Raw genomic sequence first — 26,857 nt, forward strand, 5'->3', positions numbered from 1 at the left:
CCTCAAATCTCAAGTAAAACATTTCAACGAACACATCATTAAAATTCTCTTCTCATTTTCGTGCTCAAAATTACTCAAATACTCAAACATGATCTCATTCATCATATAAATCATTATACACATATAGATTCCCTTTTATCATGTAAACTAAACTCTAATGAAACTTCATGTATCATCATAAAACTCTTAATAAAACATGACAAACTTTCACATAATGGTCATAAAGCAATTAGACCTCATTTTATCAATCATCGACTTCTCAAAATATGAAAACTCAAAAACTCATACAAACTAAACTAATTCAAAAATTTTCTTAGCCAACAAAAGACTTACTCAAACATAATTATACACTAATATCATGCTCAAATACATATATCTTAAGCCAAAATCACTTAAATAACACATAGGCAAAAAGTCCTAATTTTTATTAAAGTAAACTCTTTGAAATTTAATAAACACACATGATACCTTAATTCATTCATAGATCTATCAATCTTAGCCAATTAATCTCACATATAACCCATCAATTTACAAATTAGAGCATAGATACACATATCTCTAATTTTATTAAACTAACTCATATCAAAATCATCAATTGACATCATATACTCAATTTACTCCATCAATCATCATCATATACATCTCATGGACTCATCTTCATCATCTATTAATCATCTTAACCATTGACTCAAAAGTTCCCAATTTTGGGTAAACTAAACTCCATCGAACTTTCACATCTCAAGGCATATACTTCACATATAACATCATACAATCTAGATCTATAAAAATAAGAATCACTTACCCAAGATTAAACAAAGATCAAAGTTTTCCTTTCTCACTCTTCAAACCAAACCCCACGGTCATCTTGAAATCTTCAAGAATTGAAAGGTGTTTATGTTGATTTGGTGGAGGATTTGATCTTGAGGTGAACTTGGAAGCTTTGGTGATTCATCTATGGTGATCTTTTGGAGCAAAATCGGAAGAGAGGGAGAGAAATTGAGAGTGGCCGAATGGTGAAGAAAATGAGGAAAATGAAGTGAATTTGTCTTGCTTAGGAAGGATGATTGGAGACCAAATACTATTCACCATTTAATACTTGTCCCCCCCCCCCTAAACCTATACACTAATTCCCTTCCCTTCACCTTCATACCACACGTCCACTTCAAGTAAGGCTAAGGAAATTAATCACAATGAGACACAATTATATGAAGCCATAGTTTGGGTAGTATACTATATCGGTAGACTAACACTTCTTGGTCTTATCAAACAAGGGGATCTTATTATGACAACTCACGAGTTGCAAGGCTCAAACTCAACACAACATCAAAGCAAGGTGTTGTAGAAATTGTTCAAGAGAATCAAAAGAATGACCATAGGGTATGAAATGATTAACTACTAGGTCGAACGAAATGACCTCGAGTAAGAACCCATCTGGCTTTTTAACCGAAAGTTGCAACACATGGGTTTTCAACCCAAAAGACGTCTACTGAGATTTGGATCATGTGGACTGGCCAGGTCCAACATCATCACCTCCCAGTTGCACGGGAAACATCGTCCCGAACTTGGAGAGCCATGAACATACTATACATAGCATAACATAAGCTCATCATGACAACTAAACTTATCTTAAGGTTCTCTATCCTATTGACCCCAAACCTTTCTTAAGACATATACACACAGACATACGTACACAGGCAAAACACACTATTCTTAAAATCTATTGTGTAGCAAAAGTCGATTCGATGTTCCGTCACACTTGAACATTCGAACATAGAGACTATGGTTCAACCTTTGATGCAACGTTTACCTTGAATTCGTCGCGTATCGTCATTCTGTGCTTTTCCTTTACCTCGTACATATCTTTTCATTCCTCTTTGTAGTTCAAAAGAATCATTGTTTTCTTGAGGGAGCTGAAATGCTCTAAGTTCTCTTTCATTCTTCTACATCATCACCTTAAGAATCTAGATTGTAGAGATATCCTACTAACCTAGTAGTCTATGTTCTTTTTTTGAAATTGTGATCATGCAACTTATAGCAATCTATGTTCTCTGGGAAAACATATGTAAATTTTTCTATTATTCGTCTGATCATAACATCATAGATTGCGAAAATATGCCATGAAAGACAAAACATTCAACATTTCATCATAGCATGCTCTTTACATAAACATATTCATAAAACATCTTAGAACAATAACATCTTTAACACGTTGAACTACAGTTACCTTCTTTCCTTGATTGAGCACGATGCAATGGAGTGTTGAGCGGTGCCATATAAACCCATGTAAGTCTAAAGAATCAAACTAGACTCGACTCTTTTAGAATAAGGTTTCTAGGGCCAGAGCGAACGAACCGCTCTGATACCATTCTGTCACAGCCCGCAACCCTTAATGACAAATTTAGCCGGGATTATGACTTGGGATGAGAATTAATGAGTGGGAACGGATATGGACAATTACTTATCATTAAAGTATATTGGAATGTCACTCATAGATAAAATGCTAGGATCATATATGATCATTTGGATACTTATAAAACATACACATAAAGGAGAACTGATTAAGGTGGGTTACCCAATAACACGTGTCACAACTTCATAACATAGAGTTATTCTAATTAAAGTGTTTTGCAGCGGAAAACGTGTGAGATATACATATGGAGATGTATACTCAAGGTTACATTTCTTGAAATGTCAAAGGAACACCCGCTCAACATCATTCCATTCCATCAGCTGCTCAACCTGCACATTTAGAAATACATGCAGGGCTGAGTATAAAAATACTCAGTGGGCACATATGCCTACTATGAAATATAACATGCTTCGTAAAGATTTAAATTGTCATGCCATCATAAGCAGTACAGCAAGGGGTTTTTCGCTAAAAAGGCCCAAGCTTACTAAATTCAGTTGTGATTCTTAAAGTTCGACTGCAGTCTAAGTTCTCTTGTAATCTATCATATCTGGAACTGTGTGCCGGAGAGGTGGCCACCTCTCACGGTCACTTGACCGGCCAACCCGCTAGATGACTCACGGTCACCGGTGTACACTAGCCCTGGCAGGATAGCTATCAACTGCTCAGGACCCGAATTCGATTGCATCATTGGCAAAGCCAAAGCAGATAGATATCATACTAAAATTTAAACATTTTATGGCAAGACAATACTTGAAATAACTTTAACTCAAATATTTTGTAACGAAATAACTTGCTCAAATGTAACATTAAACTCATTTGATAGATATATAAAACTGAAATTAACAGTTAAATCATCTCATACATTCATTCGTATAAGAGGCTTACGACACGCAGGGGATCTCTATATACGTATAGTAAAAGTAATGTCCACCTGATTGCAGTGTTTTGCTACTTAAGACAATGATTCTCTTTCCTTAGCGCGATAGGTTACTCAGACGCTTTTGTTTATTTGAACCTTTGATAACACGAAAACATGTGTTCGAGTGAATAATAGAAAAGATAACAACAAATGCAGTGAATCACTATTCACTCATTTCTCTAACTACCCATATTTCCTTAAACGATTATATCTAACTCATATACAATCGTTCTTCCTTTATCAAAATACTTCATGTACCTTTGAGGATGTAGGAAATTCCATTTTATTCATTTATTTATCTATTATAAATAAAGAATAATTCTATAAACATAAAACGTTTTCCTTTTCCCCATTTAATAATGCCAATCACCAATATATATATATACACATCAATAGCTCATTTATAAACTAAAAGTGATATTTTATCAACAATAAAACTTTAAAATCCTTAATAGGAATTATTTTGAATCATTTCCATCTCAACAAAACTGTATAGATTCAACTTCAACTAATAAACTGCTTTTACTACGAACTCGTATGGAGTCGAATTTTATATCAATAGAAACCTCTTTGAGTCTAGTTTAATTGAAAAAAAAGTGTGTTGAAAAACTCCAAGTAGTTTAATAGATATAGCGATTTTCCCATCACCTACCAGATTCGGCAGTTTCTGCCAACTGAAAGTCCAGATTTTTGAAAAAATAGCAAACGTTACCGGAATAACCTCAAAGTTTATATGTAGATAGCTAACACATATATCTTCATACAATAAAAATTTGAGAGCTACATATCAACATATGGTTACTGAAATAATTAACCTAATCACCTGCCTCACGACAGTTTCAGCAGATACTGGCAGTAGACTTCTCAAATTTTAAAAGGGTAGTAAACGAAGTTCAAATAACATGAAACTTTGTACAAATATTCACCACACTCCCATCTATACCCCAGAAATTTCCCATAATATAATAGAAACGGGAATGCATCGAAATAAGGGCGTCAACTTACCCTTGTCCAAGTGAGCACTAATGGAAGTTGTTCGCCGGGGGTTTTTCTGGTCGTCGTTCCGCGATGGGGTTTAGCCGCGAAGGTCTACGACTTAGTTTTCCTCGTGCGAGATAGATCAGGCTACACAACGGTGGTTTCTCGATCCTTTTTCGTCGTAAGGATAGTGAGAAACGAAGGCCGTAAGTTGGCCGGTGGCTAAGTCGGGAATTCGACGTTGGCCTCCGAAGGATATTGTGGCCTTTGGTCGGGAAAATATAGAGAGAGTTTCGGCCTTTCGATTGTTGGGTTTGGTAGCCTAAAGATGGAGGAACGAGTACACGTTCTCGGTTCAGAGCCTAGTGGCCGGTCGACGAAAAAAATGGCCCGGCGAAGGGAGCTCACTTGAGCTCTTGCAAGTAAGAAATTTTAAAAATTCTCCTAAACTCTCTCTTGCCTCACACCTCTTGCTGCACTTCTTCCTTCTGCAGAACTCTCCTCAATTTATAGAGGAGTTTCTGCAGACAACAGAATCAAAATGGTGGAAATTTTTGGTACCGGGAGTTGCAACTTTTGAAGATTTGCATGCTGCAATTGTTGAGATTTGCATCCTTTGACAATTGTGATCTTGCCGTGAATTTCTTTCTTGGCGTGCTGAAGCTTTTCTCCTGCCATCTTTGAATATCTTCTCCTGAAATTGGGGCTTTTGGGGTGTGATGGATTTCAACAGCTTTTGAAAACTATGGATTGATCTGCTACAGGAAACTTTGGGGTGTGATGGAGTTCAGATATGCTACAGGAAGAAATCTGCAATCTTTAGAAAAACTTCTGCAGTAATGGTGTATTGGAGGGGAAGGTGGAATAGTGTAGGGAATAGTGTAGGGAATAGTGTAGGAAATAGTGTAGGAATTGATGTGTTGGATGAAAAATCGAGACATACGTGTAGTGCCGTGATCTAGTTTCTCCTAGTTCCTGTAATAATTCTCCAATTCTCGTTTAATAAATACTCGTCGTATTTATATAAATTAAATCCTCAATCTTGAGATTTAATACGTGAAAGTCGGAATTAATTCGCGACTTAATACCTTAACACATATAACGCGAAATAATAAAATTATTATGCATATGATCTCAAGTTATAATTCTAGCAATTTGATTTAAATAACACGATTTATAAAATCGGTTATAAATCTAAATTTTCTAATAATATTGATTAAACTGGTAAAACAAAGTCTCAAACGTATAGTTAAACCAATAAATTTAATTATTGGCTTCATTCATGACTGAATATTAAATCGCAGCTCTGTATCTCTTATACAGACTTTTGCTGAAATAATATTATCTGAACAAAATAATCACCATAAATAATTAAAAGAATTTTATAACTAATGCACATATTTAATCTAATATGTATTTAAAAGAGCGGGGCATCACAGTAAAAACGGGCCATTAGTTTCCACAACCTTCCTCTCGAGTTCCGAGACGCCGTTTTTTTGAGTAACCGAATCGTTTCCTTCACCGTCCTCTGTTTCCGACTCGACAATGAAAGCCTTCGCCGGAGACTGTGAGATATCTTGTAAAGAACATTCTGAGTCAGCATCTTCGTCCAAAGACCACACCTCCTCCTCCGGGGAAACGAAATTATAGGGCATTTCTTCCACCCGGATTTGGAACGAAGCACCGTCGATTTTACATTTCAGTATGTTTCCGATGGAGTTGAACCCAATAGACATCTGTATAAAAGCCACGTCCAGCCTCTCTTTCGTTCTTGTTTTTTCTTCAATTTTCAGAAGCAACCCGAACCTCGCGCTTGCCGTACTGAAGAAACGGGAATTCCAAACATGTAGTGGGACTCCGGTCCATTTAGTCCAGACAACTCTTTGATAGTTGATATCAACAGATTTCCAAGGCCTCCACCACTGCAACCAGAAGTCTCTCCATTCGTTGAGCTTATTGAGATTTTCCTCGGTCGTCTGCTCGTTGCTGCTTTGGATTAGGACCATGTTGCCACCGAGGGAGTTCAGCTTGAAACAACCTGCGCATTCACTATTTATTTCATCTCGAACTTCCTCCCAGAGAAACTCAGATTTAATGTAACCTGTAAAAGCCCCATTAAGCCAAACCAAGTCTTCTTCCGTCGTCTGGAACTGTAATGTTTCATCATCAAGTTCTTTATCATCTTTAGCACCTGTAAGAGCTTCCTTAAAGGAGACACCTGCGTGCCTATTATACACCTTCATGGTGCATGGCTGTATCTGTTCCAACTTCTTTTCTTTGACGCTATTCTGCTCATTCCTTCTCTTCTCATCAACCCTTTCGAATTTAGGTTTATAATCCCTTTGGAATTTAGGCTTATAAACTCTAACCTTATAACTGCCAATCCAAAGTTTGTTGAGGTCCATCAGTAAAGTCTCAGACCTCTCCACCTTTTCAAATCGAACAAAGCCGAACGGTCTTCCCCAAAGATCTCTCTTCCTTGGGCAGTATACATCCACCGTCTTCGCAACCGTCTCGAACTTACGTCTGAGAAAATCAAGGCTGCAATCCTCTGGGATGTTGTTAAAGAAAAAGGTTGTAGTGTCATCACGTTCATTCGAACTCCAATCTCTCCTCCCATTCAAACTGCTCCGATTCCAGCTTCTTGCCTGTTTTCTCTCGACATGTTTTGGACCAATCCCTCTTCTTCTCACCACTCTCCACTCTCTCTCGCTCACTCTAGGCTCCATTGTAGAGAAAATCACCTGTTTTATGCAGTAATCAACTACAACGAACAATACATCAATCTAACCAAACAACTGTAAGATAAGCTGTCCTTAAACTTTGCTAATTTCAGTTCAAGTCTTGTCCATTCGTTTCACCATGGCACATTCAATTCATTACACTTATCCTACAATACATTCAACCCCAACAACAACCCATCTGCTTGAAAACCTTCAAGGTAATTTGCTGTCTCAAGTACTAAATTCAGTTCGCATCTATATCAACTGCACATCACCCGAGATAAGGAAGTAGAACTTAGCTTTTGAATAGAAAGGGCTGACTTGCGGATCTGGACGCTGATCTTTCATAAAGAGTCGGAAGGCCTGGCTGGATGCGCGTTCTCGCCGGACTTGAGGGCTGCGTTGGGCCTGGAGGCGTGGTCTCGCCGGAGTGGATAGTCACGCTGGTCTGGAGTCGAAGGTAGCTACCGCAGAGAAAGGTGTCGCCGATCTGTAGTCGAAGGCAGACTACTTCTGGGCGGCAGATCTGTGGGCGGATCTGGCGAGGTGGCTTGCGCAACTGATCCCTCCACCGGTTTTTGTTGAACTATTAAAAAAAGAAAAGATTTTTGTGTTCTTTTTCTTAAGCTTATCAAAAGACATCAATATGAGCTGCTAGGTGCGATTTTTTTTTTTTTTGCTTAAAATAATTTCAAATTTTCAAGCATAATCATTAAATGAGAAAAAAGATATGTAATAATAAATTGCATCAAAATGCAATTTATTGCAGAGGGTAAAATAACATTTTAAGATGAGCTAAAACAGATATTTGTTGCAAGATAATTTCAAATTTTCAAGCATCATGGGAAGAAAAAAGAAAATCCCAAGAATCAATTGAAATCCTTATCCAAATGCAGGAAAAACACATCTTGAAGTGAGCCAACAAAATATGAAGAAAACAGAAGCAGACCAGCAGCAGACAATTTGCACTTACATCATCCCAACTTGAAATAATATTTTATTTATTCAAAAACTCCCCAAAAAACATCAATATCCCTTTATCAAAATAATATTTTATTTATTTAAAAAACCATTAAAAAAATTTATTTAAAAAATCCATATAAAAGACTCATCTTACAAAAACCAATTGTTTTGGCAGCAGGTATCCCTGCCGTTCTTCGCCAATTCTGAAGTAGAACCACAACATTTTTGGGGAGGCCGAGGCAGCCAAGGTCCTGCTGCCAACGGTGGCGGTGGCTCTGAGCAAGATGAGAGGCGACGACTATAAAAGGCGAGGGGATTCGGCCTGGTTGACGACTGAGATGGGCGAGTGGATTCGTCTTGGGCGACAGAGGAGAGAAGTATTTAGTGTGAGGTGAAGTTTGAAATCAGTGGTGGAGGAAGAAGATCTGAAGATTTAGGTTTGGAGACGTTGGGCGCCGCTGATGTGTTTGTGAGTAAAACCCTAGAATGAGTGAGTTGGGGTATTTATAGTATGCATAATTGGGCTTTCTTTGTGTAAGAGAGTTCATGGGCTTTTGGGATGTGATTAATTTTTAAGATGTAATCTTTTTTAGAAAATGTGATTACCACTTTCAATTTGATTAAAATGTTCAAAACTCGCATGATTTCGACTGATGCTTCTTTGTGTTGCAAATTTTACATTAAAATGAAAATTAAGATTAATTATTGATTCTAAATAATTTACATAATAAATTATAACTAAGATTAAGTTGTTAACATCATATAATACAACTTTAGGATTAAATTGTTGAATTATAAGATTATATTGCATAATAAGATTAAATTGTTGACATCATTTATAAATTATAAGATTATATTGCATATAAGATTAATTATTGGATCTCATTTTATGAAGTGATCTATTATCTAGGATGAAGGTTACAACTTTAGCAAAAAGTTGTTTCAATTGTAGTTTTAGTGACGAGAAACTAATAACTTTTTGCAAATTAGAAATATTGATCAACAAATATCTTTTAGTATCGAAAAAAAAAAAGTTATCTAAATTTAAATTTGAACCAACCTCAAGGTATTTAATTAGTTTGCCAGAATTTCGCCAAGAATCAATTATAGTTTTTTTTTTCTAATTTCAACATATTACTAAAATAAAATTACAACATAATTAGGCAGCATTAAATATATTTTGGGTCTCATTTGGTCATTTTAGTTTTTATATTTTGGTCAAATATGTTTAGGCTCTTATTTGTTCAGTTCTTGAATAGAGATAAACAAAATTAAATACTAGTTATTTATTGGGTAAAGGAATTATATTTCTCATGCTTTTGACTTCAGAGACCTAGAAAGAAGGAAGCGCAAGAAGGAGAGAATTTCAAGCCTAAGCACGCTCACAAAACCAATCTTGGTCTGAGGCGGGGGTTTAGAACCCATCAATTTGCATGTAGAAAAATAAATAAGTATCAACATATGAATGTAATTTGTAATTCGAGTGATCTATTGTTATTGAATGTGTGTTGTCGGGATTGTAATTTTTGGTTAGATTCAATAAATACGAAAAAAAGAGGGTAAAGAAAACATTATTGGTGAAGAAATAAAAATTAAATGACGTTGATGAAGAAATTAGAAAACGGAAAGGTGATGCTGATTTTGAAATAAAATTAGGGATGCTCAAGCTGCTTATTTTATACTAATTTAGAAAAATATATAGGTAATTGAATATATATATATATATGTGTGTGTGTGTGTGTGTGTGTGTGTTGTATAATAAGGAATATAGAGAGTACTTTTATAGTAGTGGATTATGGTTGCAAGTAAAATATACAAATTCAATTTTATTAATGAAGGTGTAGATACCTAATAATAACAATAAGTTTTTTTTTTTTGAGAAAGTAGTAATGTAAATTAAAATTCACATAAAATTCATTTAATTATCCAACAAGTGAATTTTAATTATCATTGAAATAATACTCCCTCCGTCCCTGCTTTTTGTATCCAGCTCAAAAGGGCACGGGTTTTAATAAAGTGATTGATGTGTTGTGAGTGGAATAAGGGTCTCACATTTTATGTGAGAGTTAAAATAATTAAAGTGGAGTAAGGGCCCCACCTACTTTTGCCAAAAATAGAAATGGATACTAAAATGTGGGACGGCCAAAAAAGGAAAGTTGGATACTAAAAGTGAACTATGTATAATTTTGTGAGAAAGAAAATTTCTTGATATTGATTTTTTATTAAATTATGAAATAATACACACACACACACACACACACACACATATATATATATATATATATATATTATTCCATGTAAAGAAATTGTGTTTATCAATATCAATATGAAGTAGTAATTGATATTTGCCTAATTGAAGGGGAAGAGGAGAAGAGTAGGAAAATATAAATGATAGGCTTGAGGAGGGGAAAAAAGCAAGATGAGAAAGATATAAACTTAAAATTGAGGTGAATGAGTGAGGATGAGATGCAGTTTACTTTGTTGCACCTATAAAATTAAATTAATGTATTTTCTATGCTTTTTAATTTATTTAATATTTGTATATAGAATATTTCCATTGAATTTCCTTTCCATGTAGCATTATTTTAAGAATATCACTGGTAATTTAAAGGATGTCATAGTCATGTTGTTTTAAATCATTGGTGCTCTAAAGGATTGTCATAGTGTTGTTTTAAATCATTGGTAATCTAAAAGATGGTCATAGTGTTGTTAAAATACCAAGTGATATTTTGCTCGATTGTTTTGGAGGTTCGTTGCATGAGATAGAGACAAACACTTATCCACTTTATACTAATAATGATTATTAATTACATGATAGAGCTATACTTGCAATTGAAATGATGCATGTAAATCTAACTAAGAGCATCAACAACCGTGGGTGCAATAGAAGTGGGGACCACTTCTATTGCACCCAGTTCAACAATGGTATTGCACCCACTTGGATGCAATGGATTTAATTATAGTTTTGATATAATTTTATTTTTGCTTGAAAAGGGGCGCGTGTTGCCACCCCCTTCCATTGCACTCGGTGCGCCCAATTGCAACATCTCCATTGCACCCGGGTGCAACAACGGTGGCGGGTGCGATAGGTCGGGTTCGATCCAGCCATTGCACCCGCCGTTGTTGATGCTCTAAAGTACCAATGTGTTGGCTAAAATTTACATGTCTAAATTTTAAATGAAATTAGGTGTTCGAATATACATAATCATCAATTATTTTGAAAGTTGAAACTCCAGTTACTCTATTAATAAACTTGCAATTTTTAAGGAGAGATTGTGGAGTGGACATAATGTTGAACATAAGATTTTAATACCTTGATTATTGTTGATGCCATCAGATCCAAAATTATTGTTCAAGTTCCAATGTCAGCAATTTTTATTTGTTATTAATATATTGTAATGACGATTAATACAAGTTATGGTCAATATGTATCAAAAGTTACTAATCATCGAGGTATGGAAATTATGATATATATTATGGAGATGATGATGAAAATTGTACTCATAATATTGTTCATATGTAAGTTTTCTAGAATGTTTTATGCAGTTATCTTTAATATACTACTTCAACTGTCCATAATATTGTTTTTTTTTTTTTTTGAAAACTACTAATTATATTTTGTATCCATTCACAGTGCAAGTTTCACAACAAAACACTATTATTTAACGCTTCAACTTTGATTTGTCTCTTTTTCCACTCAATTTTAGAGGATCTTTTTTTTTCTTTATAATATTTATTCAGTGTAATGTTGATATTTCTTGAAATATTATGTTTTACTTTCTAAGAAATGTTTGTGTTTTATTGTCTTAATAATATAAGTCGTATGATGTGAAACTCTTTTATTTTTTCAGTTCCTATTTTTTGTATTATGTAATGTAAATTTTCAATTTGATTTGATTACTTTGTATTTTTTTTGTATCACTTATATTCATTTATACAATTCTATAGTACTCCTATTATTTATTACAAATACGTATGAATAATCGGACCCTGCGAAGCAGGAGTATAATTATATTATCACCATTTAAATTACACCACAACATTATTTAAAAAGTAGTTACACGATTACTTCATAGCATTTCTCTCATCTTCTTTTAAATTGTACTATAAGGCTAGGTTTATTAATGATGAAGTAAAAACACTCACAATAGGATAAATTTTTATATAATTTTTATCCAATATAAAATGTATTACAAATTCAAAGTGTGTCATATATTAAATCTATTTTATTGGGTCGAAAGAATCATGAACAAAGCTTTACTGAATTTTGAAGTTCAATTCAAAGTGCGTCATAGTATTAAATATTCTTTATTTGCTTAAATGAGGGATCTAATTCCATACATATTACCTAAGGATGTGTTGGAGAATAAAAAACTTACATATTAGAGAAAGTTGTATTAATCACACTTAATGCGTTATCGAGAATTAACTCTAAATATATTTTTATTGTCGAACAAACTTTAATACCAACAATAATATAGAGAAAACCAACTCATCATCTCCCATGCAAAAAATAATACTATTATAACAAAAATAATATTTGTATATAATTATTATATACTATTTTTTTTAATAAATTTCAGTGGGGATTGGACCCCACTGCCCCCTAGCTAGGTCTGCCACTGATTGTATTGTAAGTGGAGAAAGGGACTCACTTGATGAAATATATGTGATAGGATGAGTAAAAAATAAATTGATACATTGAGGGTAATATGTATTGATTTATTGTTAGGTAATATATGTATATAAATGAGAAGACACAATTTTTTGTAAACGTACAAAAACGATAAAAGTGGACCTTTTATGGGACATATGAAGTATGTGTTTTTTTTTTCTCAAAAAATATAATCATAAGTCAGTTACATAGTTGCAATGAATTATACACTTTGAATTATATATATATACTAACAAAAGTATTCACTTTATATTAATTCTTTTATTAACTTATGAAATAATATATATATATATATATATATATTTATCAATGTCAATATCAAGAAATTGATATTGACCTAATTAAAAGAGGATGGGAGGAGTAGGGGGAGAGAGAGAGAGGGAGAGGGAGAGAAAGAGAGAGGGCGAGAGAGAGAGGGAGGGAGAGAGCGAGCGAGAGAGAAGGAGAGAGAGAGTGAGAGGGAGAGAGAGAGAGAGAGAGAGAGAGCGAAAGAGAGGGAGGGAGAAAGGGCGAGGGAGAAAGGGCGAGGGAGAGAGGGCGAGAGAGAGAGGGAGAGAACGAGAGGGAGAGAAAGAGAGCGAGGGAGAGAGAGAGAGAGGGAGTGAAAGGGAGAGAGGGAGGGAGAGGGAGAGATAGGGGGAGGGAGGGAGAGAGAGAGAGAGTGAGATTGTAGAGTGGACATAATATTGAACATAAGATTTTAATATCTTAATTATCGTTGACGCTGTCAGATCCAAAATTATTGTTCGAATTCTAATGTCTACAATTTTCATTAGTTGTGTCTTATGTAATGTTGATTAATACAAGTTAGAGTTAATCTATATCAAGAGTTACTAATCATTGAGGTATGAACATTATGATATATGGGAATGATGATGGAAATTGTACTCACAATAGTATTTATATGTCAGTATTCTATAATGTTTTTATGTAGGTATCTTTAATATACTACTCCCCCATCTTGCTATTAATGACCTATTTCTTTTGGTAGGGAAAATTGCACCTAAATACACAAACTTTGCCAAAAATCCAAATTTAACGCAAACTTAGGATTTTACATTTTAATACACCAATTTAAGAAGTTGTTCAATTTTAACACATTTTCAATTCCGGCGACCAGCATTCTGACGTGGACGCCGGAATGCCAATGTCGCAGCCACGTCACACACCCACTCTCTCTCACTCTCTACACGTCACCTCCCCCCTCCCCCCGTCGGACCCTCCCCCTCCCCAGAACAGCGGCGCACCCGCCACCTCCACCAACCAAACCAACCGGATTTCCCACCACCACCGTCGATAGAGAGAGAGTGAGGGGAGGCAACTGGACAGCGGGGCTGTTCGGCGGAGAGAGCGATGGCGGCGGTCCGGCTGACTGCTGCTGTCGGCTAGAGCAGAGGGGGCGAGTCCGGCGGTAACCTCGCCGGAAATCGTAGGAGAAAGAGGGTTTAGGGATTTAGAGAGAGTGATTTGTGGATTTGGGGATTTTTGTGAGGGAGGAGATAAGGGGGACGAGCGAGAGAGCGAGAGTCGGGGGAAGGAAGGAAAGACAGAGAGAGCGGCGGCGGCACTCGCCGGCCGTCTGTCGACGGGAAATTGAGAGAAAAGGGGGAGAGTTTCATGAGTTACTTCATCTGGTTCGATTTTGAGAATGAAAGAACGGGATTTGAGTGAGTTTGATGAGGGGAAGAAGGTGGTGGTGGCAGCTGGTGGCGATTTCGCCGGGAATGGAAGGCGGCGGCGCCGGCAGGAGAGAAGAGGGAAGAGAGGTAGGGAGAAAGAGGGTGGAGGGCGGCGAGAGTGATGAGAGAGAAGGGGGAAGGTGACGTGTATAGAGAGAGAGAGAGTGGGGTGAGAGAGAGAGAGAGTGGAGTGTGTGTGTGTGTGTGACGTGGTGATGATGTGGCATTCCGGCGTCCACGTCAGAATGCCGGTCGCCGGAATTGAAAAATGTGTCAAAATTGAACAACTTCTTAAATTGGTGTATTAAAATGTAAAATCCTAAGTTTGCGTTAAATTTGGATTTTTGGCAAAGTTTGTGTATTTAGGTGCAATTTTCCCCTTTTGGTACGAGTATTTAGGAGAATAAGATTGTAGTGTGAAAGTGTGTAAGGGTATGTGGGGCCATATTATTTGTGGTGTAAAATCATTACCAAAAATAAAAACCATTATTATTGTGATACCCCAAAAAGGAAAACATGCAAATTCTTTCATTGAAATATATATGAATAATTATGTAATGAAAAGCATTTATATTTGCTTATCTCTCTCAATTTTAGTTCCTATGTTTTTTTTATTTTACACTGTGAACTTTAATTTCAATTTGAATAGTCTATATTTTCATTTTACAACTTCAATATACTTACAAAATTCTATAATATTATTACTATGTATTACAAATTAGTATGAATAAGTAGACCATGCATCGCACGGGTAAAATCTAGTGTAGGTGATGAATAAAATCCACTCAATTTTAGAGGATCTTTTTTTTTCTTTCTTTATAATATTTATTCAGTGTAATGTTGATATTTCTTGAAATATTCTGTTTTACTTTCTAAGAAATGTTTGTGTTTTATTGTCTTAATAATATAAGTCGTATGATGTGAAACTCTTTTATTTTTTCAGTTCCTATTTTTTGTATTATGTAATGTAAATTTTCAATTTGATTTGATTACTTTGTATTTTTTTTGTATCACTTATATTCATTTATACAATTCTATAGTACTCCTATTATTTATTACAAATACGTATGAATAATCGGACCATGCGAAGCAGGAGTATAATTATATTATCACCATTTAAATTACACCACAACATTATTTAAAAAGTAGTTACACGATTACTTCATAGCATTTCTCTCATCTTCTTTTAAATTGTACTACAAGGCTAGGTTTATTAATGATGAAGTAAAAACACTCACAATAGGAGAAATTTTTATATAATTTTTATCCAATATAAAATGTATTACAAATTCAAAGTGTGTCATAATATTAAATCTATTTTATTGGGTCGAAAGAATCATGAACAAAGCTTTACTGAATTTTGAAGTTCAATTCAAAGTGAGTCATAGTATTAAATATTCTTTATTGGCTTAAATGGGGGATCTAATTCCATACATATTACCTAAGGATGTGTTGGAGAATAAAAAACTTACATATTAGAGGATGTTGTATTAATCACACTTAATGCGTTATCGAGAATTAACTCTAAATATATTTTTATTGTCGAACAAACTTTAATACCAACAATAATATAGAGAAAGCCAACTCATCATCTCCCATGCAAAAAATAATACTATTATAACAAAAATAATATTTGTATATAATTATTAAATTTAAAAAGACATATATACTATTTTTTTTAATAAATTTCAGTGGGGATTGGACCCCACTGCCCCCTAGCTAGGTCTGCCACTGATTGTATTGTAAGTGGAGAAAGGGATCACTTGATGAAATATATGTGGTAGGATGAGTAAAAAATAAATTGATACATTGAGGGTAATATGTATTGATTTATTGTTAGGTAATATATGTATATAAATGAGAAGACACAATTTTTTGTAAACGTACAAAAACGATAAAAGTGGACCTTTTATGAGACATATAAGTATCCTGTTTTTTTTTTCTCAAAAAATATAATCATAAAGTCAGTTACATAGTTGCAATGAATTATACACTTTGAATTATATATATATACTACAAAAAGTATTCACTTTATATTAATTCTTTTAATATATATATTGACCTAATTAAAAGAGGATGGGAGGAGTAGGTAGGGAGAGAGAAATGAGGAGGAGAGGGAGAGAACGAAGAGGTCGCGAGAGAGAGGGAGAGAGACTAGCGAGAGAGAATGAGAGGGAGAGAGTTAGAAGAGAGAGAGAAGAGAGGGAGGAAGGGAGGGGAGAGAGGGGGATTGAGAGATGAGAGATCCCGCCATTAAGAGATAGATAGAGAGAGAGAGAGAGGAGCGAGATAGGAGAAGGGCTTTTCTCTATTCTCTATGGGCTCGATCTCCCTCTTCTTGAGAGAAGAGAGGGATGGGAAAGTGAAGTAGGGCGGAAAGGGAGAGAGAGAGAGAGATTGTGGAGTGGACATAATATTGAACATAAGATTTTAATATCTTAATTATCGTTGACGCTGTCAGATCCAAAATTATTGTTCGAATTCTAATGTCTACAATTTTCATTAGTTGTGTCTTATATAATGTTGATTAATACAAGTTAGAGTTAATCTACATCAAGAGTTACTAATCATTGAGGTATGAACATTATTATTTATGGGAATGCTGATGGAAATTGTAATCACAATAGTATTTATATGTCAGTATTCTATAATGTTTTTATGTAGGTATCTTTAATATACTACTCCCCCATCCTGCTATTAATGACCTATTTCTTTTGGTACGAGTATTTAGGAGAATAAGATTGTAGTGTGAAAGTGTGTAAGGGTATGTGGGGCCATATTATTTGTGGTGTAAAATCATTACCAAAAATAAAGACCATTATTATTGTGATACCCCAAAAAGGAAAACATGCAAATTCTTTCATTGAAATATATATGAATAATTATGTAATGAAAAGTATTTATATTTGCTTATCTCTCTCAATTTTAGTTCCTATGTTTTTTTTATTTTACACTGTGAACTTTAATTTCAATTTGAATAGTCTATATTTTCATTTTACAACTTCAATATACTTACAAAATTCTATAATATTATTACTATGTATTACAAATTAGTATGAATAAGTAGACCATGCATCGCACGGGTAAAATCTAGTGTAGGTGATGAATAAAATCACCCAATTAATTTTCATCTTATAAAGGAAATTTGGAATTGTACATTACTGAGCCCAATAGGAGCCGACAAAGCCCAATCATAGCCCAACGTTGTGATAACATATCGGGGGTTTTAAGCACGCGGTAGCTCCTCTGTTCCGAAAGAAAAACCCTAGCATTTCCTCTCGAGTAGCGCCGCCCGCATTTGCAGCAGCGACCATGGTATTCTCTCGCCCATTCCTACTCCGATCAATGTTTGTGTTTTTTTAGCTATTCTGACGTCTAATTTGCTGAATTTTTCAGGTGAAGTACTCCAGAGAACCGGACAATATCACCAAATGTAATTTTTACTATTCGTCTATTTTTCTGATTTCTTATGGTTTAATTGAGCGTGAGAATTATTTTTTTGGTTAGTATACTGACATCTCTCTGATTACTGATTATGTGATTATGTGTTTTTGCAGCCTGCAAGGCTAGGGGATCCGATCTCAGAGTTCATTTTAAGGTACGCCTTATTGTTCTTTCTTTTTGAGATTTCTACTGTGTTCATGTTATCATATTTATTCGTCTATGATTTATGTCTCGATTGTGTTATTGCTTTGATACTACCTTTTACTATGATGTCATGTTTCTTATTTTCTTTGTGTTTTTGAGCTTTGTTATTGAGTGAAGTATACAATTAATATGAATATTACGCTGGTGTGTGTGATGCTTGAGGTTTACTGTGTTAGATTAAGTTTGTAGTGTGAAACCTGATGATAAAAGCAGGGATCTGTTACCATTTGTGAGCAGGTCTCTCGTAAACTTCAGGGACAGAAACCGGCAATGTTATTGGGTGAACCTACTGAGTTATACCAATGATTGATGGTTCAGTAAACAATGCTACATTTGTTTTGTATTGAACAAAATGTTTTTCAATAAATTTTTGCCTCTAAATTTTGGCATTAAATGTGAAATCTTGAAATCAATTTGATGTATCTTAATTCGGGCATTTATATAGAACACTAGGGAGACCGCACATGCTATCAGGAAGCTTCCTTTGGGCAAGGCCAAGAGGTATTTGGAGGATGTGCTTGCCCACAAGCAGGCCATACCTTTCACCCGTTTCTGTGGTGGTGTAGGCCGAACTGCTCAGGCAAAGAACAGACATTCCAATGGGCAGGGGCGCTGGCCCGTAAAGTCTGCTAAGTTCATCTTGGATTTGCTTAAGAATGCTGAGAGCAATGCTGAGGTAAAATTGCTTGTTTACTTGAGCATTTTGGAATCAATCTTTTGGGTTGTAGTTGTTGACTTTTGCTGTTGGCAGGTGAAAGGCTTGGATGTGGATGCTCTCTTCATTTCTCACATTCAGGTTAACCAGGCCCAGAAACAGAGACGCCGCACCTACCGTGCTCATGGAAGAATCAACCGTGAGTTGCCATATTATTGTTGTTTGTTCCCAATCTTATTATTTATCACCATAATTTGCTAACATGATTTCTCTTCGACAGCTTACATGTCCTCTCCTTGCCACATTGAGTTGATCCTATCTGAAAAGGAGGAGCCTGTCAAAAAGGAGGTAATCTCAAATACCTTTTGTTATTAGTAAATAGCTGTTGATCCTATATGGTTCTGGTTCGCTAAACTTCTTTTTTCTTAATGTAATTTGCAGGCTGAGTCACAATTAGCAACCAGCAAACCCAGGAAGGCTTGAGCTTGTAGTGAATGAGTGGATCATATAGTTTTTCAAGTTTTGGGAAAACTGTGTACCCCATTTATTTTTGCAGATGAGTCTGGTTATTTATTTTCTGTTTTTGAGGATTATTGGATTTTCATCTAATGCTATGGTTCTAAAAGCAGTCTTCTATTCCCTTTTACAGATGCTTGTTTGTTACTAGCGTGACCATTGCCCTTGGCAACATCGATTTGGTTATGATCATTAAATGATTTGATGCCCAAAATCTGCAATATTTTATGCAAAATCTTTAGTGCTTGAAAATTTAGCGTTCGTCTTCTTCCCTGTTGGATTGTAGTAATAATATATGTTTTCAAACTTCAATTCTTTTTTCTACTAATGTTCTGTTCTCTATTCTGTTTGGTATGTTTGGTTATTTGGATTTTCGATGTTTTTGAATCATGTTTATTGTTTTCTTATTATTTTAAATTGGGACATTAAAGTTTGTGGTCTGCTATGTTGGGCTTCAATTAATTTTGATTTAAAGATATGATAATTATAAGTTGCAGTCTTCAACTGGCGCGCATAAGTTGATTTTAACAGAAAACGAAGTATCCATGTAATGATAGTGCATTGTGTGTTAGTAGTTTTTTTTGACATTGTGTATTAGTTTATTCGTTTGCTATGTAACTTGTGATATGCTATGGCTAAAGCTTAAATCACTTAATGAGTTTCTTACTATATAAGTAGTAGAGTTTTGTCAAGCTTTAACTTGTCTCATCAGCTAATGAGCTCCACTAAAGAGTTTGAGTGCAATTTTATCGAACTGAATTATGAGTAGCTCATTACGTTTGAGTGATTTAGGAGGAGCTCAATTAAATCTCAAAATCAAGGGTTCGGAAATTGTAAGTGGATTGAGGTAGAGTTTTCCTCCAATGTTTTTTTATATAATTTTATTCATTTAAATAAAATAGTTTTACGGGGTTTCTGTTGTTTGTCCCATTAGCCATTATAAATCTCGATTCCATATGTTTGTAGTTTAATTTAAATTAAAACTTTAACATTTCTTCAGTTATTATGCTTTAAATGGAACTAATTCCTAGACAAATTGATTGAGAAGGAATCTGGTAAATAATTTCGAAAGATAATGACAATCCAGGAAAATAAGTAAAGTTTTGATATATTGGGTGGATAAGGGATTGGCAGAACAAACGGTGAAGTTGATATTTCATTCATCTTCTTTCGGACTCATTTGTGATGCTTGAGTTCGTGGGCTTCCAATGGGCTCTAATGGTCATATTCTTTGGGCCTAGACTTTGAATATATGTCTAGCGAGCCCATTTAACCCATATTCTTTTATGGATCCATTTGACAACTCTATGAACATACGTCCCAAGAAAACAACAAAGTGCGACTCAATTAATACGACGCTTCTCTTCTAATTATTGTTCTTTATTTATTTGTTGAAAGTAAAAAAATGGAGCCTGAAGAAGAAAAGAATAGGTGGTTGTCCATTGTTAAAGATTGTTGAGAGGATAAGCTACATCACACCATTTCTAGTATTTTGAGGGTTATGGAATGTTTGAGTTGATGCCTAATCTACGATTTCCCGTGATCTGCTGCACAATATATTCTTTGGCTTTGTTGCATTGCATGCTTCAACTCTCGTTTACCACTTTTTTTTTAATAACAAAATGTCGGATTATAAAGGATAGATATTGTACGACTACCCAGAATTAAGCAAGTAAAAGTAGAAGGGCTGAATTCAAAGAAAATTCGGAAATGCGAAGTTCAAACACGATTAAATAAATATCGCAAATTCTCCTGTGCGGTCAATCGCATACGATGCGGACGGTTTGAAAGTTTACATTTCTTCATGATAATGTTTACTTTTATTCATAAGAACTTTTATTTTTAATTATTTTCACTCATTAATACTTTTATTCTTAACTATTTGGTCGAGTAATCATTGTCGTAATAAAAGGAAATTATTGTTACAATGAAATGTAATATTTCTAAATTATTACATTTATTTACGATAATTGTTACATTTATTCATGAGAACTTGTACTATTACATAAGTATACATATGTACGAATAAATGTATATCTTATACACTTATTAAAAGTAACCCACCGCATGGGATGCGGTCAACGGCACAGGAGACCAACCCAATAAATATTATTAAACCCACCCATTGCAACATAATTGTTTAGTAGACAGTAATAATATAATTTTAATGACATCAAGTAGTCGTCATAAAATTTATTAGTACTATCTTTATCTAGGTCTAAAAATTTAACTACATGATCGATGTATACTTTTGTTATACTATATAAAAATGTAAGTAAAATTGATACATTTCAAAATGTATTAAATAAATTACCCCTTTAAATGTCATAAACTTTTGTGACATGTTTTATTTTAAAATATGCATAATAACTAACTGTCATAAAATATCATAATTCTTCAAAAACTATCTCTATAAGAACATTTGGTTATAAGGTCCAAAAAAAAAGAAGATTTGGTTATAATAAGATCATATATTCGTGTTCTATGGCTTCACGGAAGACGCAATCTTCTTAATTCCTTCAAATTGCAGCACTCCAATTTATTTAATTAAAATGGAATCATTCCTCATAGAGAGTCTGTTAAATATATAATCTATATTTTTTTGGTTGAATATTACTATTAGAAGCATCAATATATGGATGTCTACGTTCATATTTATCTTAGAGGTGCAATTTAACAGAGATTGGACGGCTGTCACACCTCAATTCTTGAATGAATAAATATAATCGAGGTGCAACTAATTCATAGAAATAAACAAGGAACAACCTTGTTTAAACCCGAATAATAAGATAGAGAGTCGGGCTATGCCCCTTTGGATCACAAGTTTTGTTTCATGCTTCTGACAACCGACATTCATTGGCATAAATTTAGTAATGAAGAGTCTAAGCTCGGTCAAATATATCATTTGAAATTTAACATGAAGATCTTAAGTTGGAAAAACAAAAGACTGAAATGAGTAATTGCTACAGCGGAAGTCTAACATAGGAATTTAACTCTAGCCTCAGCTCCGTCCCGTCAGCACCGGCCAGCCAACCTGAAAACATTTGAAAGTATTTTTTGGGCTAAGTACTAATGTACTTAGTGGGCATGCATTTTCTGAAACATTTCATATTTTAATAAAGAGCAGTTTATCCAATTATACTTGACATGACTTAGAAGGTTTTAAATTGAAAGAAGTACTTCTAAGCATGTTAAAACATTTTCTTTCATTTGTGCGCACATGTCACACTCCCTTTCTGTTACTCGCTGTGATCCCGGACCTCTAGCCACCGACGGATCTCTGTCTCCCGCTGACTTGAACTGAGGGCGTAACCCAGACAAGTTTACTGTGACCTCGGGACGCTACCCAGGCAGGCCTAATATTTCTCATGCTCCGGAACACATCCAGCCGAGCACCCTTATAACGCCTCTGGTTAGAGCCCGATGGAGATCAACCCACCGAGTCAACTAACAAGTGTATACAATTCTCAAACAACGTATTAGGTCATAAGAGAACCTCAATTGATTAACTGTGCGAGCCTTAAACAGAGCAGAGTGCACATAAACATTTTATTGGATAAACAATTTTCATTACATTAAATAAACAATTTGCATTTTATTGAAACATTTAGAGCTTAATAACTCAATCATACTTTGTACATTTGGAAAGTAAGCCCACCTGATTAGGCAAAGCCTGAAGATCATAATCACATATAAACCTGTCTTGGGAAAGCAGCGCTAATCCCCCTGGTCACAAAGCCTACAAGAAATTCTATTCTTAATAGGTCTCGTGAAGCTAACTTAAAGTCTTAGTGGATGCACTTAACTACTATGATTCATCACGCCGGGTTTTCAAAAATTTAATGAATAAATAATTGAAAACTAAATTTCTTGAGTTAAGGACACCAACAATATCCTTACTCGATCTTCTTTAATAATTGGAATTATAATTAAAACCAATTAAATCATAAATATTCTTATTGCAAAATATAATGCAAATCATGTCATGCTTAGCATATAATAAGTAATTTACTTAAAATATGCACATAATAATAATTTAATATTATTATGAAAACTAGTCTTTGAAAATAATTAATTAATCTAATTAATAGTTCAATTAATTAAAATAGAGCAGCCCAATTAAATAATTAATCAAGACAGCCCAAAGTTTTAAAAATAAAACTGACCCAATTAGGATTTAAAATAAGGCCCAGCTGAATTAAACTAATCAGCCCAACTGATAAATAAAATAAAAACCGGCCCAACCACTCCATTAAAATCGGCCCAAGTCAATTTAATTTAAAAAATCGGCCCATCAGGCCCAACCTCAAGCCCTAGCCCAACACTCCTAAGCCCAAACCTAGCCTAGCCCAAAACTCCCTCCCTTCTTCTTCACCTAACACACGCACACACTCACTAATCTCTCTCATCGGCGCCCCTTATCCCATCTCACTCTCTCTCTCTCTCTTTTCACGCCACACACAGCTGCTCTCTCTCATTCTCACGCCTCTCTCGCCCTTTCTTCTCCTCCGGCGAAGGCGACCGCCGCCGATCACCTGTTCTTCCTCGACCTTTCTGGTCTCTCTCTCTCCAATCACACATCTCTCTTCCTCACCCCATCGTCATCTCCTCACTTGGCTGCGGCGAGAACGCCGCCGCCTCCCTCTGAATCTCCAGCGAACGACGACGATAGGGCCGCCGCCATCGCTGTCCGCCGACTCCGGCCTCATCTCCCTCAACCTATATCTCTCTCCGTCGACAGCAGCGACAAGGTCCTGCCTTGTCGCCTCCCTCTCATTCCCCTGCTTTGGACATCTAGCGGTGGAGCCGCCGAAAGAACCACCGCCGCGGAAACTCACCGGGGAAACGGCTGTAAGCCGCCTCGGCCGTCGACTCTCTCGACCTTCCGGCAACAGCAGCCAAGCCACCGTTGCCGACACCCTCACAGCAAGACACTCAACACAAGTTTCTCCCTCGGCTCTCTTCTCAGGTCGACGGCAGCAAGGCCGCCGGTCGTCGCCCTTCAGCCCCCTGTTCTCTCAACCCATCGACAAGCAAAAATCAAAGTTCAAAACTCCTTTCTTTTCTTCTCATAAACATGCTTTACATATATGTATATACAAAAACAGGTTGTTTGCATATGTATTTTGTAATGAAATTGTCATTTGTTCATTCAAATATTTGCATATGTATATATAAAAGTATACACAATATATACACTGAATGTATGAGTATTTTGCAACTAGAAGAAACTTGACAGTCAAATGGTGTAAGGGAAATAATGGAAAAGAATGGACCTTTGGAATTATAAATTGAGGCGTGCGGCTGTTGTCATATGCTTCCTGTTGTTCTTGGCTAAACTTGAACTCTTTGAAGGAGTATATGTTGAGGTTGGTGACTTGTGAATTATTGGCGTAGGAGAAGAGTGGAAACATGACTACAATATTAACTTTCCATCATGGTTTAAAGCTGGAAAGAGAGTAAGTACAGGGTGGGAGTAGGTGGTGGATGGGAATTTAGCTAATTTTTTAGTGTTGTAAAGTGGAGAAGGCATGGCCAACTGAGAAAAGGGTATTGCAGATAAAACGTTGAGTGTGAATAAATTGAAGGGATGATTTGACAATTAAAAACTCTCACGGTTGGATCATTGGAACTGTAGAATTTTCTCAGGGTTCGCTAAATAAATATCTTGATAAATACTCAATGCTCAATACTTGATTTAAATAAATATGCAATGCATAAGAATTTAAATAACTAAATTTACAAATAATTTTGTAAATCACTTTTGTTGGAATTAAAGTAAATTTTTTTTTCTCATTCCGGCGTGAATCATCTTAAATCTAAGTTCAAAAATAAATTCTAAATTTAGCTCGGGGAAACGGGGTATTACATCCCTCCCTCCTTAAAAAAAATTCCTGTCCTCGGAATTGCATATCTGATAATCTAGCTGGGGATACTAGTCTTTCATTTCATTCATCTCTTTCGTGGCCTTTTCCATGCTGTGATGGTTCCACTACATGATGAGAACAAAATTATTGTCTCATAAAACTTGAACCTTGCGATCAAGTATCTGGACTGGTTTTTCTTCATAACTTAAGTCCTGACTTGGACTACTTTATCTGGTTTAATCAAATGCTTTGGATTAAACACATACTTTCTTAACTGAGAGACATGAAACACATTGTGCACGTCTCCAATACTGGGTGGCAATGCCAACCTATAGGCTACAGGGCCTATCTTATCTAGGATCTTAAAAAGTCCTATATAACGGGGTCGTAACTTGCCCCTTTTTCTGAAACGTATAACTCCCTTTGAGGGAGAAACTTTGAGGAAAACTCGATCCCCAACATTGAATTCTAACTCCGATAGGCGTTTATCGGCGTAAGACTTTTGTCTATCTTGAGCTTCTTTGATTCTTTGCTTGATGTGGTCGACCTTCTCAACCATCTGTTGGACCAGTTCAGGACCTAGCAGCTTTCTTTCACCCACTTCATCTTAATAAAGTGATGAACTATATTTTCGGCCATACAAGGCCTCATCTGGATTATTCCAAATGTTGCTTGATAACTATTGTTATAAGCAAATTCTACGAGAGGTAACAAATCCTCCTAACTTCTACCTTTGTCTGCGACAATCGTTCGCAACGAAAATTTTAGAATCTGAATCGTTCTTTCTGACTGTCCGTCAGTCTGAGGATGGTACGCTGTGCTGAAGTTCGGCTGAGTGCCTATTGCTTCTTGTAAACTTTTCCAGAAACGTTAGGTGAATCTGGTGTCACGATCTGACGTGATAGATACCGTGATGGCGTACTATCTCTTTGACATATAACTTTGCAAGTTTCACCAATCCAAATGTCATTTGAATTGGCAGAAATCGCGCTGACTTTGATAATCGACCCACTACAACGTTATATCTCTTTTCATTCCTGTTCATCGGAAAATTTTCTTTAAATTCTGGTGCATCTTTGTACTGCCTGGGTGTGCAGTGTATGGAGTATCATGAGCCTCGCTACATAATCTCGTTCTTTAACTCTTCATTGTGCGGCACACACAATCTTTCACCAACCATAAGTGTATTATTCTTTGCTTCAGTTAATCTTTTCGTTTCATTCGTTCTTGCAGCGAGACGCATCTTCTCCAAGAACCAATCTTCTCTTTGTGCTTGCAAAATTCTTTCTCTCAAATCAGGTTTAGCTGTCAGCGCAGCTACACAACCCAATACTGAATCTGGGGAATAAACAATCTCTAAACTGAGTGAGGCGAACTCACGAATCAGCTCCTTCTGTTGGGTAATGAAATACCCTAGCTTAGCCTTCGTCTTTCGACTCAGGGCGTCAGCTACTACATTTGCTTTTCCTGGATGGTAACTGATGGTGCAATCGTAATCCTTTACTAATTCGAGCCATCTTCGTTGTCTCATGTTTAAATCCTTATTGCTCGAAAAAGTACTTTAAACTCTTATGATCTGTAAAGATCTTACACTTAACTCCATAGAGGTAGTGTTTCCAAATCTTCAGCGCGTGCACGACGGCTGCTAGTTCTAAATCATGAGTTGGGTAGTTCAGCTTATGGGGCTTCAATTTACGAGACGTGTATGCTATCACTTTCTGATTTTGCATCAACACGCAACCCAATCCTAGTTTCGAGGCTTCAGTGTACACCTCAAATTCTTCATTCTCCCCTGGTATTGCTAACACTGGTGCAGTAGTCAGC

General features: G+C 35.6%; 2 protein-coding genes, 1 long non-coding RNA gene and 1 other non-coding gene across 4 annotated transcripts; 2 read left to right on the plus strand and 2 right to left on the minus strand.

Moving 5' to 3' along the window:
• Nucleotides 1-5,740: 5,740 nt before the first annotated feature.
• LOC130994131 (uncharacterized) lies at nt 5,741-7,036 on the minus strand. Its single transcript, XM_057919166.1, has one exon. It carries the CDS (start codon nt 7,034-7,036, stop codon nt 5,741-5,743), a length of 1,296 nt encoding a protein of 431 aa, XP_057775149.1.
• A 10,450-nt stretch (nt 7,037-17,486) lies between these two features.
• On the plus strand, nt 17,487-19,275 carry LOC130996127 (60S ribosomal protein L17-1). Its single transcript, XM_057921633.1, has 7 exons — nt 17,487-17,662; nt 17,744-17,780; nt 17,905-17,945; nt 18,441-18,671; nt 18,747-18,849; nt 18,931-18,998; nt 19,092-19,275. Exons 1-7 carry the CDS (start codon nt 17,660-17,662, stop codon nt 19,131-19,133), a joined length of 525 nt encoding a protein of 174 aa, XP_057777616.1. The 5' UTR covers nt 17,487-17,659; the 3' UTR covers nt 19,134-19,275.
• Nucleotides 18,199-18,330, plus strand: LOC130996395 (small nucleolar RNA snoR74). The gene has a single exon (XR_009092576.1). It is a non-coding gene; the product is annotated as a small nucleolar RNA snoR74 (small nucleolar RNA).
• A 2,636-nt stretch (nt 19,276-21,911) lies between the features above and the next one.
• On the minus strand, nt 21,912-22,914 carry LOC130996128 (uncharacterized). Its single transcript, XR_009092408.1, has 2 exons — nt 22,825-22,914; nt 21,912-22,200 (listed from the first exon to the last, which is right to left on the minus strand). It is a non-coding gene; the product is annotated as an uncharacterized LOC130996128 (long non-coding RNA).
• Nucleotides 22,915-26,857: the final 3,943 nt, after the last annotated feature.

Source organism: Salvia miltiorrhiza, chromosome 7 (assembly GCF_028751815.1).
Source record: "Salvia miltiorrhiza cultivar Shanhuang (shh) chromosome 7, IMPLAD_Smil_shh, whole genome shotgun sequence".
Lineage (NCBI taxonomy): Eukaryota > Viridiplantae > Streptophyta > Magnoliopsida > Lamiales > Lamiaceae > Salvia > Salvia miltiorrhiza.

What these genes read in the sequence shown, in the direction of transcription:
- LOC130994131 (XM_057919166.1), bottom strand. Translation starts at nt 7,036, where the DNA reads ATGGAGCCTAGAGTGAGCGAGAGAGAGTGGAGAGTGGTGAGAAGAAGA.
- LOC130996127 (XM_057921633.1), top strand. An exon ending in ACCGGACAATATCACCAAAT is followed by an intron (nt 17,781 to 17,904) that starts GTAATTTTTACT and finishes GTGTTTTTGCAG; the next exon opens with CCTGCAAGGCTAGGGGATCC. An exon ending in TGCTCATGGAAGAATCAACC is followed by an intron (nt 18,850 to 18,930) that starts GTGAGTTGCCAT and finishes TCTCTTCGACAG; the next exon opens with CTTACATGTCCTCTCCTTGC.